Below are 18439 nucleotides of genomic sequence, written 5' to 3' on the forward strand. Positions count from 1 at the left end.
TTTCTGATGTTCTGCATGTTGTACGTGCAGGACGTCAGACTCACAGAAACAGAACGAAGCCTTGCATGGTAAGCAAGAGGACCTTGGCTGGCCGGGATTGGGGTCCCTAGCCAGCAAAGGTAGAGGACAACGATGGCGGTTGGCGGACGAGAGTGTCGGCGGCGGGGGGGGGGGGGGGGGGTCAAAGTTGGTGGTGGTGGCAGGGGGTTGGCAATGGTGGGGGGGGGGGCTAAAATGTGCCCCCTAATCTGGGCTCTGGACCCCCCTCCTGCTGAAGTCTGGCTACGCCCCTGATAGTATATACAGGTACTTATTTGTACCTGGGGCAATGGAGGGTTAAGTGACTTGCCCAGAGACACAAGGAGCTGCAGTGGGAATTGAACCCAGTTCTCCAGGATCAGAGTCCGCTGCACTAACCACTAGGCTACTCCTCCACTCCATGAAGCATGAAGAAGGTCGGATCCCTGGAATATTCTCATTCCCACAGATAAAAAGGTCGAGGAAAGAAAAGTAAACACAGCGGTAAAGGATAAGCACACGAGAAGTGTCAGCACCGAATGACTATTCTGCGCTATGCGTGGAGAGAAGGAAGATACCAACTAGAAGGAAACGCGGAGACGAGAAAACGGGCAGAAAGTTACAGAAATGTTCCCAGTTGGGCGCCACAGAGCTGATTACAAAGGACTTGCAAGTACACCTTGATATATTCCCGAAACCCTATGAGCTCCAGGAAGTTCTCTTTGAGAAATTTACATCATACCCACCATATGCTGGCTGAGAAGTGAGGTTCATTCCTTTCGAGGCGGGTGCAAAACCAACGTATTTAGAAATGCTACCCCACCAAGATTTAAACCTGAGAATAAACCTGGCCTCTAATCCTATATAATAAAATGCACCTCCGACATTCTGAAGCTGACTGCATGACTGAGGCATTCCTGCTCTCTGTATCCATCTCCTGAATTGACATTGTATACTTCCGGGTTCCTCACAAGCAGAAGTGACCAACCACACGAGGTTTCTCGGCTTCAGAATGTTGGAGGTACATTCTATTAAATAGGATTGGTCAGTTCCTTGAAGCACAGCCAGAGCTCAGCGTCCTGCACAGTAACGCTCAGACACCAGAGAGAGAGGGGGGGGGGCCTGACACCAGAGAGATGGAGGGGGGCCTGACACCAGAGAGAGGGAGGGAGGGGGGGCCTGACATCAGAGAGGGGGGTATCTCTGTCACACACACACTCTCTCTCTCACACACACTCTCTCTCTCTCTCTCACAGTCAATGTCTTTCTCTCTCTCACTCTCACACACTCTATGTCTCACACTGTATCACGTTCACTCTATGTGTCACACAGTCACTCACACACTCTCTTGGTCTCATACACTCAGTCTCACAGGGAGTCTGTGTTTCACACACACTCTCTCGCACACACTGTATCTGTGTGAAACACACTCTCTCACACTGTCTCACATACAGACTTTCACACACTCTCATTCTCACACACACTCGCACCCAGACTCACTCTCTCTCTCACACACACACACACTCACACATTCACTCTCTCTCTCACACACAGTCACTCTCACATACACTCTCTCAAACATACACACTCCGAGGAAAACCTTGCTAGCGCCCGTTTCATTTGTGTCAGAAACGGGCCTTTTTTACTAGTTTTAAATAATTTCCTGTTTTGACCTTTTAGATAAAAACAACGGTCAGCAAAGCAATTGTAGGTGACCATCTTACTAGCAGAACACAGTTTTCCAGAGTTATCAGGCCCTTCTCACCCTTGGACACACTTTGAATTGTGAACAGACAGGGCCGTGCCTAGGGTCTGGTGCCCCCCTGCAGACTATCAGTTGGCGCCCCCCCTCCGTCTAGCAGAGCAGGAACAGAAGGGCGCAGGCAAGTAAGCCAGACCTCAGGAAAAAATAGCACTGTATGTATCCCTCATTGATAAGTCTCTGACTCTAAAAGTTTAGCAATTTCATTAAAGCAAAATGTATTTTCATAACACTTCAAAGATTTCCAACTCAAAATAGGAATGCTAATTCAAAATGTGAGCAAAGTCCTCTTAGTTTCCAAAGATTCTTTTTCTAATCTCCTTTGCACCAAAGGATATAATTCAGATCAAACATTTATCTCTGATCAACTATCTCAGATCAAATATTTATTTCAGATCAAATATTAAGGTTTCCTTGCTTACAGTCACTTAAATCTACCTAGCCTTTATATAGCTTATAGGATTTAAACACTCTTAAACTGAAATTCACCCTTTTCTATTCTTCATAAACTTCAAGTAATCCTGAAATATTCAGATCCTTTTCTCATTAGAGAAACCTCAAACTTCAATCTCCACCAACCTCTTTTCATTCATATTTTCTCATTTACCACATAATCAGGCACTCTTTTATAATTTCAGTCAACACACACAGGAACTCACAGCTGCATGTCTCTCTTGGCCAAACCGACCGTCAGTTACTGTCTCACTCTGTTCCCTTCCCGGCAGATTGCTAGCAGAAGCTGATCATCCAATCAGTGAGCTCTATTTGAATGCAGATTAACATACAGACACTGTAATGGGAAGTTTTAGTCAAAAACACTAGATAAACCCTTCGTTTTTGGATAAAACTTCACACTTTTGATCAGAGCCATGACCTAACATTAAGGCTGTAAACATTTCCATCATTTATCCTTAAATATGCAAATGAGAACTTCCCCAAAACAGACTAATTTGCATATGATTTAAACAAATCTGAGCATATGACAACCAAGTACAGACTCCCTGCACCTGAATTCTGCAATTAGATTTAATGCAAATACTTTTAAAACTTATTTTTAGCACTTTTCAAATTTCAGGTTCTCTTTAATTTGAATGCTGTTCAAGCTCTGAAGCTCACCCTGAGTGAGGAGTTATCCCCAAACCAAAGCATATATAGCAATCTGGTTGCATTCTCTCAAATAACTTGAAGAGCCTGCCTGCCTCAGTGAATTCTGCTGAGTTGCTTTCACTTCTGGGATTGCAACTTCAGGTGAAAGATTGGGATTGCAACTTCAGGTGAAAGATTTTGCAAGTGAGCGGAAGGCAGGGACGGCAGGGCAGCGGCGCCCCTCGAAGGCTGGTGCCCCCCTGCCTTGCTTACCCCTCGAAGTCAGGCACCTCCCCTGCCTTGCTTACCCCGCTTGCCGCATCGGCATGGCCCTGTGAACAGAGCTTCTCTCCCAGGAAGAACTGAACTGATATTAAATATTAGAAGTTAGCTGTCCAGGCTGCATGGTTACAGACATATAAACAGAACTAAACAGTATGTGAGTTCCTACACTTTCTTCCTCCTGTATCTGATGCAGAATTTAAGTTTTCCTCTCTGCCAGCATGTTCTGGAAGAGTGGTCGGTCCCCTGCTGCCCCTCATTCAGAACCAGTCCAAAAGGAAAGAGCCTTACCGGAGAGGGAGTAATCCGTGCTGGTTATTCTCATGGCCGGCGTGTAGGATACGTTGGGCATCTCATGCCCCTTCTCCTTCTGCTTCTGGCGATACAAGGCAAAGAGGGCCAGCAGTACCACTATGAGGAGCAGCAGCACCACGATGCCGATGACGGCCCCCAGGGAATGCCTCTCCGACACCAGAGCCGGGCTGATCTTAGTGTATGGGTTTAACCCTTCCAGCAGAAAGGCCGCTGCCAAAGAAAAACCACATTACAAGGTAAAGTCAACCAGAATCTCAGCAGACAACACTTCACATTCTGTTCTCTAGGGTTTCCCCAGACCCCTGCTCATGGAATGCCTTATCTCTGAGGATATTATATCTGCTTTCTACATATGGCAATAATGACTATGTCCCATAAATCCTTTATCAGCGCTTACATCTGTGCTAGCACTAGTATTTGGCTTGCTGTCTGAATCTTCTTTCAGACGTGGTTTTCTTTTGATGTAACTGGCAAATGCAGAAGGATGTTGTTTGCAACCTGTGGGATCAGGCATTTCTCTATTACTAAATTGCATGAGGGGGAGGGTTCACACTGTATCACTAAAAGGTTCAGCCAATAAGAAACTAGCAAATACCTGCTCCCTCAAGCTTTTAAATACAGAAGCAAAGACATGGTCTGTACATAAGTATTGCCATACTGGGAAAGACCAAAGGTCCATCGAGCCCAGCATCCTGTTTCCAAAAGTGGCCAATCCAGGTCACAAATACCCGGCAAGATCCCAAAAATGTACAAAACATTCTATACTGCTTATCCCAGAAATAGTGGACTTTCCCCAAGTCCGTTTAATAATGGTGTATGGACTTTTTCTTTAGGAAGCCGTCCAAACCTTTTTTAAACTCCGCTAAGCTAACCGCCTTATTGCTTGGGTGTCCAACTGAGGCAGTGCCCTGCGTAGACCAGGTCTGGGTCCAGTGAGCTGTCCTGTACCTTGATCACACCTGATTCCTTTAAAGCCCGGACTGCAGTAGCATGTTCCTGTCACATGGTCACAAGTGGCGTTGTTCATACACTCACAGAACTGTGTGCAGCCGTACCCAAAGGTACCCGGAGGGCACTCTGAAAGGTAAAAGCGTTTGATCATACTCTTGCATTGCTTTGCTTAAGAAAGGATTCAGCTTATTAGATCCAGCTGTTTAGTTATTTGAATTCTCTGTCAAAGTGTTAAGGCGGAACTAGGGTTACCATATTTTGTCCCCCCAAAAGGAGGACACATGCCCCGCCCCTTTCATGCCCCACCCGTCCCCACTTTCACGCCCTCGCTCCGCCCCCTGTCACATTTCCCATCCCCCCTATCACATACCCCGTCACTCCCCCTCTCCGCCACCCCTCTCCCCTTACCTTACTACTGCCCTGGTGGTCTAGTGACCTCTTCGGGGCATGAAAGAGCCCCCTCTTTCCTGCCTTGAGCGCTGCCCTGCATGCATCTTTCCTGTTGCTGATCCTCAGTGCCGATTCAAAATGGCCGCTGAGAGTTGAAGTCTCGTGAGGTCACTTCAACTCTCGGCGGCCATTTTGAATCGGCACTGAGATCAGCAACAGGGAGGATGCATGCAGGGCAGCGCTCCGGGCAGGAAAGAGGGGGGTTCTTTCCTGCCCCGAAGGCAGAAGAGGTCACTAGACCACCAGGGCAGTAGTAAGTAAGGGGAGGGGAGGCTAGCAATCTGCCTGTTTGTCCAGAAATCCGGACAAACGGGCAGATTGGCAAAACCTGCCCAGTTGCCCTGACATGTCCTCAAAAAGAGGACATGTCTGGGTAAATCCGGACATATGGTAACCCTAGGCGGAACATCCAGCTTTGTACATAATGGAGGCAACTCAACCAATGGCAGCGAAAATTTGGCTAAAAAAACCCATTTTATGTTAACTGCTATTCTATAAAGAGAACGCGCCCTTTGCAGAACGGTGTTCGGAGCAGATCTGGGGCCTAACTTTTGGGTGCCATACTTGTAAATGTCGGCACCCAACTTAGGTGCGCTTCGGTAATTCCAGGTGCAACTTTTTGAGCAGCGCCCTCTTTTCGGATACACGCTATGAAGGTTAGGCACGTGTAAATTTGAAACAATGCCAATTAACTGCAACAATTGGTTGTTAGCGCTGAATTATTGCTAATTAAGGGCTTGTTGATCATTTAGGTTGCGCATGCACCATCCGCATTTCAGCACGCAACTTTGGACCTACCACTAGAGGGAAGGCAGGCTGCAGTGTAGATAGAGCCCCCTCCCTGTCTGATGCTGGCTCCAATACAGAGAATTGCTGCTCAGGCAGTAGAGTGAACCTGAGAACAGATGCCACGGTGCCCCCTAGCTGTTATACTGTGGAACTGACTTTATTCCATAACTTGTGTGCTATTCGCAGATTTGGGTGTGCAACTTTCTAGAACTAAGATGTGCGTGTACATTGTTTTGGCTGCAATATTCTTCTCAGCTTGCTTTGCTTATTTTCTCACGGTATCAGTTTTTGAATAAAAGACCTCTTTGAAATTTAAAAAACCAAAGATTTGGGTTGGGGGGCTGGATGGCTCAGTAAGTGAGTCTTATGTCTAAACCCTTGGCTTAAATTAGTGGTTAGAAGAGGAATCCAGAATTCCTGGCTTGAAATCTACTTGCTGTTGCTGCCTGGATATAACAATCAATAAGTCATCTGGTGCATGTGTCGTGAGCTGCAAGGATGCTGCAGTCTGTGGACAGTGGCCAAAGACTGTCGCTCTGGTGACTGAAGAGGCAGCAGAAAAAATGAACAAATCCCCGAGAAGTTGGAAATGAAGCCTCGTGGCATCACAGACCAGGAAAAGCTGGTTTCAAAGGTGTGGGAAGCCCAAAAGATATAGGAGGAAACCACTGAGCCAAAAGACAAAGGCTAAGGTTGTCCTCTACGAGACCTTTGTCTCATTGTCCAGGGTTGGCTGAAAGATCTGCATTCTCATGTTCATTTTCAGGACTTATTACACTGTATTTGTGGTATTCCTCATTGGATGCTGAGTACGGAACTTAGGGAGTGTCAGATCCATGTGCTTCTTCAGGGCTACATTTCACAACCGAGGCTGCACGTGATGGGTCGTGTTGCTACCCCTTTGTGTTCCAAGTGTGGTAGGCTTCCTCCGACTTTTTATCATGCCTTTTGGGGAATGCCTGGCTATTAAATTTTTTTGGAGGTCTTTGGTGAGATTTCTGGAATGGATCATTCAGCGTACAATTTCATTCCTTCCTGGGGGTGTAATATTGGGACAAGTATCTACTTTGGGGCATAGAGATAAACACCAAAGAGATTGGGTACAGGAAGCCTACACGGCGGGCAAGAAATGTATTTTGGAAATACTGGTCTGAGCCAGAAGCCCCATTCTATTGGTTTTGGAGGAGTCGATTGGATGGTCTGTTACTAATGGAGCTTCATGTCATGATTTGAAGTCCCAGGTGCTGTTTTTATGCTGTCTGGGGGGGGGGGGGGGGGCCATATGTTCATTCTTTAGCTCCCCGGATGCGCAGTCATATACTATATCAATTGAGTGTCATCTCCAATTCCAGGGGATAATTTCTCACATTATTTTTACTATGTTATGGGGGTGGGGGGGGGGGTTCATTTGGAGTGGATGTTTACTTTTCAAATGCACACATTCCTAGGTTTGGTTTTGGGTGAGATGTGGGCTGGCTGGGTGTTCTTTGCTTAGGGTTGGGGGGGGGGGGGGTGTTTGTCATTGTGGTTTATATTCTGTTCTTTACATTTATACAGTGGTGGTGGTGGTGGTGGTGGGGGGGAACTAAGGAACCAAGTTCTCCCTTCTGGGTGCTTTTGTGACATGTTGGGGGATTCTTTATATGTGAAACGCCCCCCTCCTGGCGCTTCCTCGGGTCCGGGGTCCGAGCGGGCGGGGAGCCTGCTCAATGGGTAGACTCCGTCAGACCCTTCACAGTTCATGCGCAGTGCCTCCATCTGGGAAAAAGAAGTGGTTAGTGGGTTCTGAGACCCTCTTCTCCTCCCAGGAACTCAGTCTTCGGCTCAAGTCCCCTGTGGGATGTAAGCTGGCAGTTAGTTAGAATGTGGCTCCCACGGCACTTTCTAGGATTAAATCACTCCACAGTCCGGTGATTTATAAGAAAACCAACTGGAACTTCTATTAACAGGAGTGGAGGAGTGGCCTAGTGGTTAGGGTGGTGGACTTTGGTCCTGAGGAACTGAGTTCGATTCCCACTTCAGGCACAGGCAGCTCCTTGTGACTCTGGGCAAGTCACTTAACCCTCCATTGCCCCAAGTAAGCTGCATTGAGCCTGCCATGAGTGGGAAAGCGCGGGGTACAAATGTAACAAAATAAAAACCAAAAATCAGCAGCTCAGACAGTTCAAACCAACAAAACAGATAACAGTCCAATATAAATTTGACTTGGGCATTTACAAGAACGCTGATCAGAAATATATACAGGTGCCTCTCCTTGTCCATCCCTTCCAATTGACAATCCACCCCACACGGGCTTTGTGCCTCTGATGTCCCACCTCCCCAATGAGATGGGACCCCAGCTCTTGGAAGTGACCCCCTTGATCCACTCTCCAGAGCTCACTGACAGTCTCTGTCTGTCTGGACTATGACTTCTCTCCTTCTCCAGGGACTCCCCCTTACTCCACACTGGTCTCCGGCAGGAGAATTATGGACAGCCAAAAGACTATATGTGCAAGCACACGATAACCCTTTTATCTCCTCCTAACTCCTCCCAACATGTCACTCATCCCTCTTTCTGCACCATCCTGCTGCATTTTATTTCCTAAGCCGCTCCCTACTACTACTACTACTATTTAGCATTTCTATAGCGCTACAAGGCATACGCAGCGCTGCACAAACATAGAAGAAAGACAGTCCCTGCTCAAAGAGCTATGTAATAAAAGTGAGCCAAGTATAGGACAATCAAGCCATTGTGACATCACTGATGAGGTTGGCTCTTATTGGTGGCCTGAGGCATTATGACATCACAATATCACCTCTGATTACAACAGACTACTACTACTACTACTACTATTTAGCATTTCTGTAGCGCTACAAAGCGTGTGCAGCGCTGCACAAACATAGAAGAAAGACAGTCCCTGCTCAAAGAGCTATGTAATAAAAGTGAGCCAAGTATAGGACAATCAAGCCATTGTGACATCACTGATGAGGTTGGCTCTTATTGGTGGCCTGAGGCATTATGACATCACAATATCACCTCTGATTACAAGAGTCTACTACTACTACTATTTAGCATTTCTGTAGCGCTACAAAGCGTGCGCAGCGCTGCACAAACATAGAAGAAAGACAGTCCCTGCTCAAAGAGCTATGTAATAAAAGTGAGCCAAGTATAGGACAATCAAGCCATTGTGACATCACTGATGAGGTTGGCTCTTATTGGTGGACTGAGGCATTATGACATCACAATATTAGCTCTGGTTACAAGAGACTACTACTACTACTTATCACTTCTATAGCGCTACAAGGCATACGCAGCGCTGCACAAACATAGAAGAAAGACAGTCCCTGCTCAAAGAGCTATGTAATAAAAGTGAGCCAAGTATAGGACAATCAAGCCATTGTGACATCACTGATGAGATTGGCTCTTATTGGTGGCCTGAGGCATTATGACATCACAATATCACCTCTGATTACAAGAGACTACTACTACTACTACTATTTAGCATTTCTATAGCGCTACAAGGCGTACGCAGCGCTGCACAAACATAGAAGAAAGACAGTCCCTGCTCAAAGAGCTATGTAATAAAAGTGAGCCAAGTTGCCCGGGTAAATCCGGACATATGATAACCCTAGGGAAGGGTGGATGTGTCCAAAATTGTCACTAGATTGATGTGTATCAAGCAGAGGAGACACATGCAGAATCCTTGGGATACGTTTTTCCAAATAACACGGTCTTAAGTGATTTCCTGAAGTTTAGATGATTGTGGATGTTCTGTGTGTGTTGCCTGTGCTGTACTGTTTTATTGTGTGTGTGTGCATTGCATCAGTTCTACAGATTGATTGCAGCTCCCAACACTGTCAATATGGCCCTTTTCCAGCACTGAATTCCAAGTGAAAATATAACTGCAGATGGATTACCAATTTATTCATACAAACAAGCGTTTAGTACATTTCAGATACAATGTACTGCCTATTAATTTGCAATATCTGAGTCATAGACATTATCAGAATCACATTATGTTACAACAGCTTTTTACTGAATTAGCGGCTATAAATTCACAATTAGGTTTTATGAACACTAAGCTCTCAGCATCATAACAAGAGGGGAAGAGCTGGTGCTCGACAGATTCCCTCCTGCATTTCCTGCTTGGATTTCTCACAGGAGACAAGATTAAATCTACGGCTATAACACTACATTCCAACAATTACGCTGTGGCGCAGTAAGTAAAATGCAGAGGCCGCTTTGGAGAGTATTTGAATTCTACTACTTAGGGTTACCATATTTTGTCCCCCAAAAAGGAGGACACGTACCCTGCCCCCACCACACACCCGGCCCGCCCCCTTTCACACCCGACACACCCCCTTTCACGCCCTTGCTCCGCCCCCTGTCCCATCCCCCCCGTCACACACCCCGTCACCCCCCCTCCCTGTCACCCCCCTCCCCTTACCTTACTACTGCTCTGGTGGTCTAGTGACCTCTTGGGGGCAGGAAAGAGCCTCCTCTTTCCTGCCCGGAGCGCTGCCCTGCATGCATCCTTCCTGTTGGTGATCTCGGCGCTAAGTGACACCAGGCCTCAGTAGTAATCCCAGTGTAAGGAAAGCCTGCAGTGTTGTTGTTGCTGCTGCCGCCTAGGGTTACCATTTTTTGTCCCCCAAAAAGGAGGACAGATACCCCGCCCCCACCACACACCCCACCCCGCCACCTTTCACACCCGCCCCGCCCACTGTCACACCCTCGCTCTGCCCCCTGTTACATTTTCCCCTCCCCCCTGTCACATACCTCATCGCCCCCCCCCTTCCTGTCAGCCCCCTCCCCTTACTACTGCCCTGGTGGTCTAGTGACCTCTTCGTGGCAAGAAAGAGCCCTCTCTTTCCTGCCCGGAGCGCTGCTCTGCATGCATCCCTCCTGTTTCTGATCCTCGGCGCCGATTCAAAATGGCCGCTGAGAGTTGAAGTCTCGCGAGGTCACGTCAACTCTTGGCGGCCATTTTGAATCGGTACCAAGATCAGTAACAGGAAGGATGCATGCAGGGCAACGTTCCGGGCAGGAAAGAGGGGGCTCTTTCCTGCCCCGAAGGCGGAAGAGGTCACTAGACCACCAGGGTAGTAGTAACTAAGGGGAGGGGAGGCGAGCAATCTGCCCGTTTGTCCAGAAATCCGGACAAATGGGCAGATTGGCAAAACCCGCCCAGTTGCCCGGACATGTCCTCAAAAAGAGGACATGTCCAGGTAAATCCGGACATATGGTAACCCTACTACTACTCACCCTCCACCTGGCCATGATCCAATGTACTGGAGGTTGAGCCTCAAAGGACGCAAAGAAGCAGCCTAAGGACATGCAAGAATATCCCAGTAGCGCCATGCACATGGCAATACTGTGGTGGGGAATTGCCCAAGGATGAACGAGGCAGGTGGCAGTGAGCATGAGGCCCCACGGGAAAAGAAGACAGCACTCTGGTAACTCACAATGAACTTCGGATATGGCACAGACACCTGAAAGGTGATTCTGCTGCACTCAGGGGGCAGATCACTGCTAAATGGGAGGCCTGTGAATTGATATCATTGAGTTAGGGAGAAGGGTGGAAGAAGCCATGAGCCTGGCCAATAAACAGGCAGAAGCCACGGCAAGGCTGGAGGGCCAAGTGGATGATCTGATGAAGCAAAAGGGTGCACTTTGAAATAAAATGGAAGGCATGGAGAATCGGGTGTACAGATGAATCCTGTGACTTCGAAGGCGCCTGAAACCAGGGACTATGTTAATTACCATGAGTCTGTAATTAAAATCTGCAGAGTGGAAAACAAACCAGCAGATCAGTATAATATCCAAAAAGACTTTATTGAGGATACCGTGTATGAAACAAATGCCGTGTTTCGCCCAACAATAGGGCTGCGTCAGGGGCTAGTCTGTATCTTTCTTAAATAAGATCGGTATCAAATTATATGTCAAAACAAGGATATAAGGAACCTTCTTCATAAAAAACCAGCATAAAATAGAATATCCTGGATGACGCCATGAACCAGCAGCACGTTTTCCCTTTAGGTGGGCCAGGTGAGATATCAAACACCTGGGGATCCAATTGCCAGGGTAGTAATTTTACTGCTGGAAAATCCATGCAGCCCAGCCCGGAGTAAACCTTCTTACATCAGCCCCCTCCCCCCCCCCGAGTGTGATATTTACTGCCATTTGTCTAGAAAAGGCTCTGCTTATCCATGATTTAAGTTACAGCCTCTCTCAAGTCTCCTTCTACTCTGTTTGCTTTTCAAGAATGGCAGAAAGAGGGAAAGGACGCAAAGCCGGTCACAGCTCAGAACTCCTGTAAGCAGTTTGTGCCACAGTTTAGAGAGATTTTCCTTCCGGAAGACAACAAGGAGAGAGTCCTGAGGTTGCTCTATCCCACACTTTGAAAGGTGGGAGAGGAAAGTCACATTGAGCCTGCAAAGAGGTGGGAAAATGTGGGATACAAACGCAATAAATAAAATAAATACATCACAGGATTCTCCGGTTCTTTCTCTCTCTGGACCACACTCCCTGCTTTGCTTGGCAAACAACAGGACAGGAGCAGAAGCTGACCACAATCAAAACCAACTCGGGAGATGGTGCGTGAAAAAAAGGATTTACTGATTGCTTCTAAATACAAAGTAAATATATGTGTTTTACTTTAAATATATGTGTTTTAGTTTTAAGTTCAAGTTGTATATTCAATTTTATTTCTATTCATATTCATTTTTATTATTTGATTAATTTAAAAATAGTATGTTTTTACGTTATGTTACATACTTATGACACATTTATATGTTCTTTTAGAATACTATGTCTGAGCCATGAGGCAGGCGCTTTGTCACGCCAAAACACGGACCGTGTTGGGTCCTTTGTGCAAGCAATCAATAAAGCCCTTTTCAAGCACTATCTCCCGAGTTGCTTTTGACTGTGGTCAGCTTCTACTCCTGTTTTGTGTTGTTTGGACTGTCGTAGAGGTTTCTCCTGTTTGCTTTGTCTTACGGGCTACTTACTCTGCTCACACTGTTTGCCAGTGAATCCAGTCCTGCAGGTGCATTCTCCGCTGATGTGGTCACAGTCTGCTCCGTTCTGACAGTGGCAAATACTTGCACAGTCTTTTCCATAATACGCTCCTGGACATCCTGAGAGGAGGAAAAATATGAACAAAATATATGGTAAAGAATTAACTGGGAAATAAAGGTGCCTTTTCCAACGAGAGCTCAAGGTGGGTTACCTTGGTACAGTAGGTTACTGCCCTTCCCTGCTTACAATCTATGGGGCTGAAATTCAAAGCCTGGTGAAATCCCTGGTGTGGGGTTTTCTGGGGATATTCAGTACCAGTTAACCGGACAGCGCCACTGGATAACATGAAACTCAAAGCCAGCGATTTTACGGGTGGTCCAGGGGCGGAAGCGGCACTTATGTGGTTACATAACAATATTCAGCATTTAACCGCATAAGTTAACCAGAAAAATAGGAGCACACAAAACATAGTCCTGTCTTGGTCCAGTTTAGCTTAAGCGGTTAAGGGCTGAATATTGCACAACAGGCCGCATATATGACAATCAGGTTCATTTTCAAAAGAGATGGACGTCCAAAAAGTGACATAAATCAGCATTTGGACGTCCTTCTCACAGAAACGTCCAAATCGGTATAATTGAAACCCATCTTTCTCAGACGTCCGTCGGAAAGGACATCCAAATCTCAAGGGGGAGTATCAGAGGTGTGTTCAAGGCAGGACTTGGGCGATCCTAAGACTTGGACGTCTTTGAGCCATAATGGAACAAAGCAAAAACGTCCAGCACTAAAACTTGGTTTTCACCCAGACCTGTTTTTGTTATGAATAAAGCACAAAAAGGTGCCCCAAATGACCAGATGACCATTGGACAGAATCAGAGATGACCTCCCCTTACTCCCCCAGTGGTCACTACCCCCCTCCCACCCCCAAAACGTGTGTTGAAGAACATTACTTGCCAGCCTCAGATGCCATATTCAGGTGCATGACAGCAGTATCCAGGTCCCTGGAGTACTTTAGTGCACTTCAGACAAGTGGACCCAGGCCCAACCCTCCACTACCTGTTACACTTGTGCAGGAAACTGTGGTAACATAGTAACATAGTAGATGACGGCAGAAAAAGACCTGCATGGTCCATCTAGTCTGCCCAACAAGATAAACTCATGTGTGTTACTTTTTGTGTATACCTTACCTTGATTTGTACCTGTGCTCTTCAGGGCACAGACCGTGTAAGTCTGCCCAGCACTAGCCCCACCTCCCAATGGTACCCACATATAGGTGCCCCCTTCACCCATAAGGGCTATGGTCATGGTGTACAGTTGGGGGTAGCGGGTTTTGGGGGGCTCAGCACACAAGGTAAGAGAGCTATGTACCTGGGGTCATTTTATGAAGTCCACTGCAGTGCCCCCTAGGGTGCCCAGTTGGTGTCCTGGCATGTCAGGGGGACCAGTGCACTACAAATGCTGGCTCCTCCCACGTCCAAATGGCTTGAATTTGGATGTTTTAGACTTGGACGTTTTTTTTTTTTTTAAAATAGCTGAAAATCAAAGATGTCCAAATCGCAAACTATACCAGACGTACGCAGCGTTTCACACTTGAACATGGAGAGACAGTCCCTGCTCGATAGAGCTTACAATCTGATTATGACAGACAGACAGGACAAGTAAGGGATAAGGGTTAGGACAGACAGGACATATCAGGGATAGGGGACAGTTGAAGGGTTAGGTTTAGGTTTAGGATTTAAAAACAAAAGATAGATGTCCATCTCTTTCGAAAATGACCTTCTCCCCGCTTCGGAATTTGGACGTCTTTATAAAATGTCCAAATTCTGACTTAGACGTTTCTTTTGAAAATGCCTGAACAGGGCCTGATAGAATAACAGGGTGTTAACACCGGCACTGACCTGCTAATAGCTGAATATTCACTCCTAATTTTATACCTGAGGCAATACAAGGGTAAGGGGCTCTTTTAAAAAAGGTGGGTAAGGCCCTACACGCATCCAGCACACACCAAATCAGGAGATATGCCATGTCCCGGGTGTTAGTTCTGAATTTGGTGCATGTCAAAAAACAGACGGTAGAAAATATTTTCTATTTTCTTCCCCAGTGGTAAATGGCAGAGGATGTGCACTGCATGCCTTACACCCGGGTAGCACGTGAGACCTTACTGCTAAGTCAACAGGTGGCGGTAAGGTCTCAGGCCAAAAATGGACATGCACTGCTTTTTATTTTGCCTCACGTCCATTTTCTGACTCCTTAAAAAAAAGCCCTTTCTCCAGGACGCGGCACAAACTGGCCTGGCGCGTGCCCAAAAGACGCACTCGCACTGTCGCAAATCACTTTTTGCCACGGCTTAGTAAAAAAAAGCCCCAATGTGACTTATCCAAAGTCAGACATTTGAACACAGCTTTTCGTATTGCTTTCAAGATTTGCACCTTAGCCCATAAAATCATCCACGGAGAAGCTCCTTCATACGTGTCAGACCTAATTGACTTTCCGGCAAGAAACATCAAAAGTTCATCACGTACTTTCCTCAGCCTCAACTATCCTAATTGTCGAGGACTCAAATACAAATCATTACATGCATCTACCTTCACTTACCTCAGCACAAAAGCATGGAATAAATTACCGAATACTATAAAAACAACACGTGACTTGACAGACTTCAGGAAATTATTGAAAACGCACTTGTTCAAAGAGACTTACTATAAGAATCCTCCTTAATGACTTGATTATTCTATATCTAAACCAACCACTTTTGATCCCTCTGAATTGCAACTTACTCCTCACCGGCCTCCCACTTGGCCATCTATCCCCCCTTCAATCTGTTCAGAACTCTGCTGCACGTCTCATATTCCGCCAGAACCAATATACTCATATCACCCCTCTCCTCAGGTCAACTCACTGGCTTCCGATCAGATACCGCATTCAATTCAAGCTTCTCCTTCTTACCTACAAATGCACTCAGTCTGCTGCCCCTCACTGTCTTTCTACCCTCATCTCCCCTTACGTTCCCGCCCGTAACCTCCGTTCACAGGATAAATTCCTCCTCTCAGTACCCTTCTCCACCACCGCCAACTCCAGGCTCCGCTCATTCTGCCTCGCCTCACCCTATGCTTGGAACAACCTTCCTGAGCCCTTACGCCAAGCCCCCTCCCTGCCCATCTTCAAGTCTTTGCTTAAAGCCCACCTCTTCAATGCTGCATTCGGCACCTAACCCTTACCGTTCAGTGAATCCAGACTGCCCCAATTTGACTGCCCCTATCGGACCGACCGTTCACTTGTCTATTAGATTGTAAGCTCTTTGAGCAGGGACTGTCCTTCTTTGTTAAATTGTACAGCGCTGCGTAACCCTAGTAGCGCTCTAGAAATGTTAAGTAGTAGTAGTAGTAGTAGTACTACTACTATTTAGCATTTCTATAGCGCTACAAGGCATACGCAGCGCTGCACAAACATAAAAGAAAGACAGTCCCTGCTCAAAGAGCTTACAATCTAATAGACAAAAAATAAAGTATATTTATTAGTCATGTTATCATTATTGGCCATTATATTTTACTGCTTTTTTTTATTATGTGTTATGTAAATCATTCTACCGACCTATCTTCCTTATTTCTTACTTAGTGATATGTTACATTAGAACAAACCTTTTACTCTGTTCATAATTATACCTTTGCAATATAATGTAAGCCACATTGAGCCTGCAAATAGGTGGAAAAATGTGGGGTACAAAAAAGCAGCAAATAAATAAATAAATCTACCGGGCTATTCCGCCAATCCTTAGCCACACAAAAGCCGTGTAGGTGCCATGTTAGTCCACCTTAGAGGTAATAAACAGAAATAAAACAGAACCTTTTTTATTGGTCGGACTTAAGACGTTATACACATTATTCATAAGAACATAAGCGTTGCCATACTGGGACAGATCGAAGGTCCAACAAGCCCAGCATCCTGTTTCTAACAGTGACTAATCCAGGTTACAAGTACCTGGCAAGATCCTAAAACAGTACAATATGTTTTATGCTGCTTATCCCAGAAATTAGCAGTGGATTTCTCCCAATTCCATCTTAATAATAGTCTACAGACTTTTCTTTTAAGAAGTTATCCAAACCTTTTTTAAAATGTGCTAAGCTAATTGCTTTTACCACATTCTCTGGCAACGAATTCCAGAGTTTAATTACACGTTGAGTGAAGAAATATTTTCTCCGTTTTGTTTTAAATGTACTACTTTGTAGCTTCATTGCCTACCCCTAGTTCTAGTATTTTTGGAAAGAGTACACAAGTGATTCACATCTACCCGTTCCACTCCATTCATTATTTTATACACCTCTATCATATCTCCCCTCAACGGTCTTTTCTCCAAGCTGAAGAGCCCCAGCCGCTTTAGCCTTTCCTTATAGGTAAGTTGTCCCATTCCCTTTATCATTTTTGTCGCCTTTCTCTGTACCTTTCACCTTTATCATTTTTGTCGCCTTTCTCTGTACCTTTTCTAATTGCACTATAACTTTTTTGAGGTGCAGTGACCAGAATTGCAAACAGTATTCGAGGTGTGATCTCACCATGGAGCAAGCCATTATAACATTCTCATTTTTGTTTTCTATTCCTTTCCTAATAATACCCAACATTCTATTTACTTTCTTAGCCGCTGCTGCACACTGAGCAGAGGGATTCAACGTGTCATCAATGATGACACCTAGATCCCTTTCCTGATCGGTGACTCCTAACGCGGAACCTTGCATTACGTAGCTATATTTCGGATTCCTCTTTCCCACATGCATCACTTTGCACTTGCTCTCATTAAACGTCATCTGCCATTTGGATGCCCAGTCTCCCAGTCTCATAAGGTCCTCTTGTAATTTTTCACAATCCTCTTCCAAGTTAACAACTTGTGTCGTTGGCAAATTTAATTACCTCACTAGTCACCCCCATCTCTAGGTCATTTATAAATATGTTAAAAAGCAGCGGTCCCAGCACAGACCCCCGGGGAACCCCACTATCTACCCTTCTCCATTGAGAATACTGACCATTTAACCCTACTCTCTGTTTTCTATCTTTTAACCAGTTTTTAATCCACAATAGAACACTACCTCCTATCCCATGACTCTCCAATTTCCTCTGGAGTCTTTCATGAGGTACTTTATCAAACGCCTTCTGAAAATCCAGATACACAATATCAACCGGCTCACCTTTATCCACATGTTTATTCACCCCTTCAAAGAAATGTAGTAGATTGGTGAGGCAAGATTGCCCTTCTCTAAATCCATGTTGACTTTGGCATTAATCCATGCTTATGAATATGCTCTGTAATTTTGCTCTTTTAAATAGTCTCTACCATTTTACCCAGCACTGGCATCAGACTCACTGATCTATAATTTCCTGGATCACCTCTCGAACCTTTAAAAAAAAAAAAAAAATCGGCGCTACATTGGCCATCCTCCAATCTTCTGGTTCCATACTTAATTTTAAAGATAAATTACATATTACTAACAATTGTTCTGCAAGTTCATTTTTCAATTCTACTCTCAGATGAATACCATCTGGTCCAGGCAATTTGCTACTCTTTATTTTGTCAAACTGCCCCATTACATCTTCCAGGTTTACAGATATTTATAAGTGCATAAGTACATAAGTAATGCCATACTGGGAAAAGACCAAGGGTCCATCGAGCCCAGCATCTTGTCCACGACAGCGGCCAATCCAGGCCAAGGGCACCTGGCAAGCTTCCCAAACGTACAAACATTCTATACATGTTATTCCTGGGATTTTGGATTTTTCCAAGTCCGTTTAGTAGCGGTTTA

The 18439-nt window shown here is 45.6% G+C and overlaps 1 protein-coding gene across 2 annotated transcripts in view; it reads right to left on the reverse strand.

Annotated features, from left to right (window-relative positions):
• Nucleotides 1–18439, reverse strand: part of MEGF11 (multiple EGF like domains 11) — a 610695-nt gene that overhangs the window by 44085 nt on the left and 548171 nt on the right. For both annotated transcript variants that reach the window (XM_030189787.1, XM_030189786.1), the window contains exons 18-20: nucleotides 12644–12772; nucleotides 4412–4540; nucleotides 3440–3673 (exon numbers count right to left, since the gene is read on the reverse strand). In XM_030189787.1, the coding sequence (XP_030045647.1) occupies nucleotides 3440–3673; nucleotides 4412–4540; nucleotides 12644–12772 (492 nt within the window). The remainder of the gene's footprint in view (nucleotides 1–3439; nucleotides 3674–4411; nucleotides 4541–12643; nucleotides 12773–18439) is intronic.

Source organism: Microcaecilia unicolor, chromosome 1 (genome assembly GCF_901765095.1).
Source record: "Microcaecilia unicolor chromosome 1, aMicUni1.1, whole genome shotgun sequence".
Lineage (NCBI taxonomy): Eukaryota > Metazoa > Chordata > Amphibia > Gymnophiona > Siphonopidae > Microcaecilia > Microcaecilia unicolor.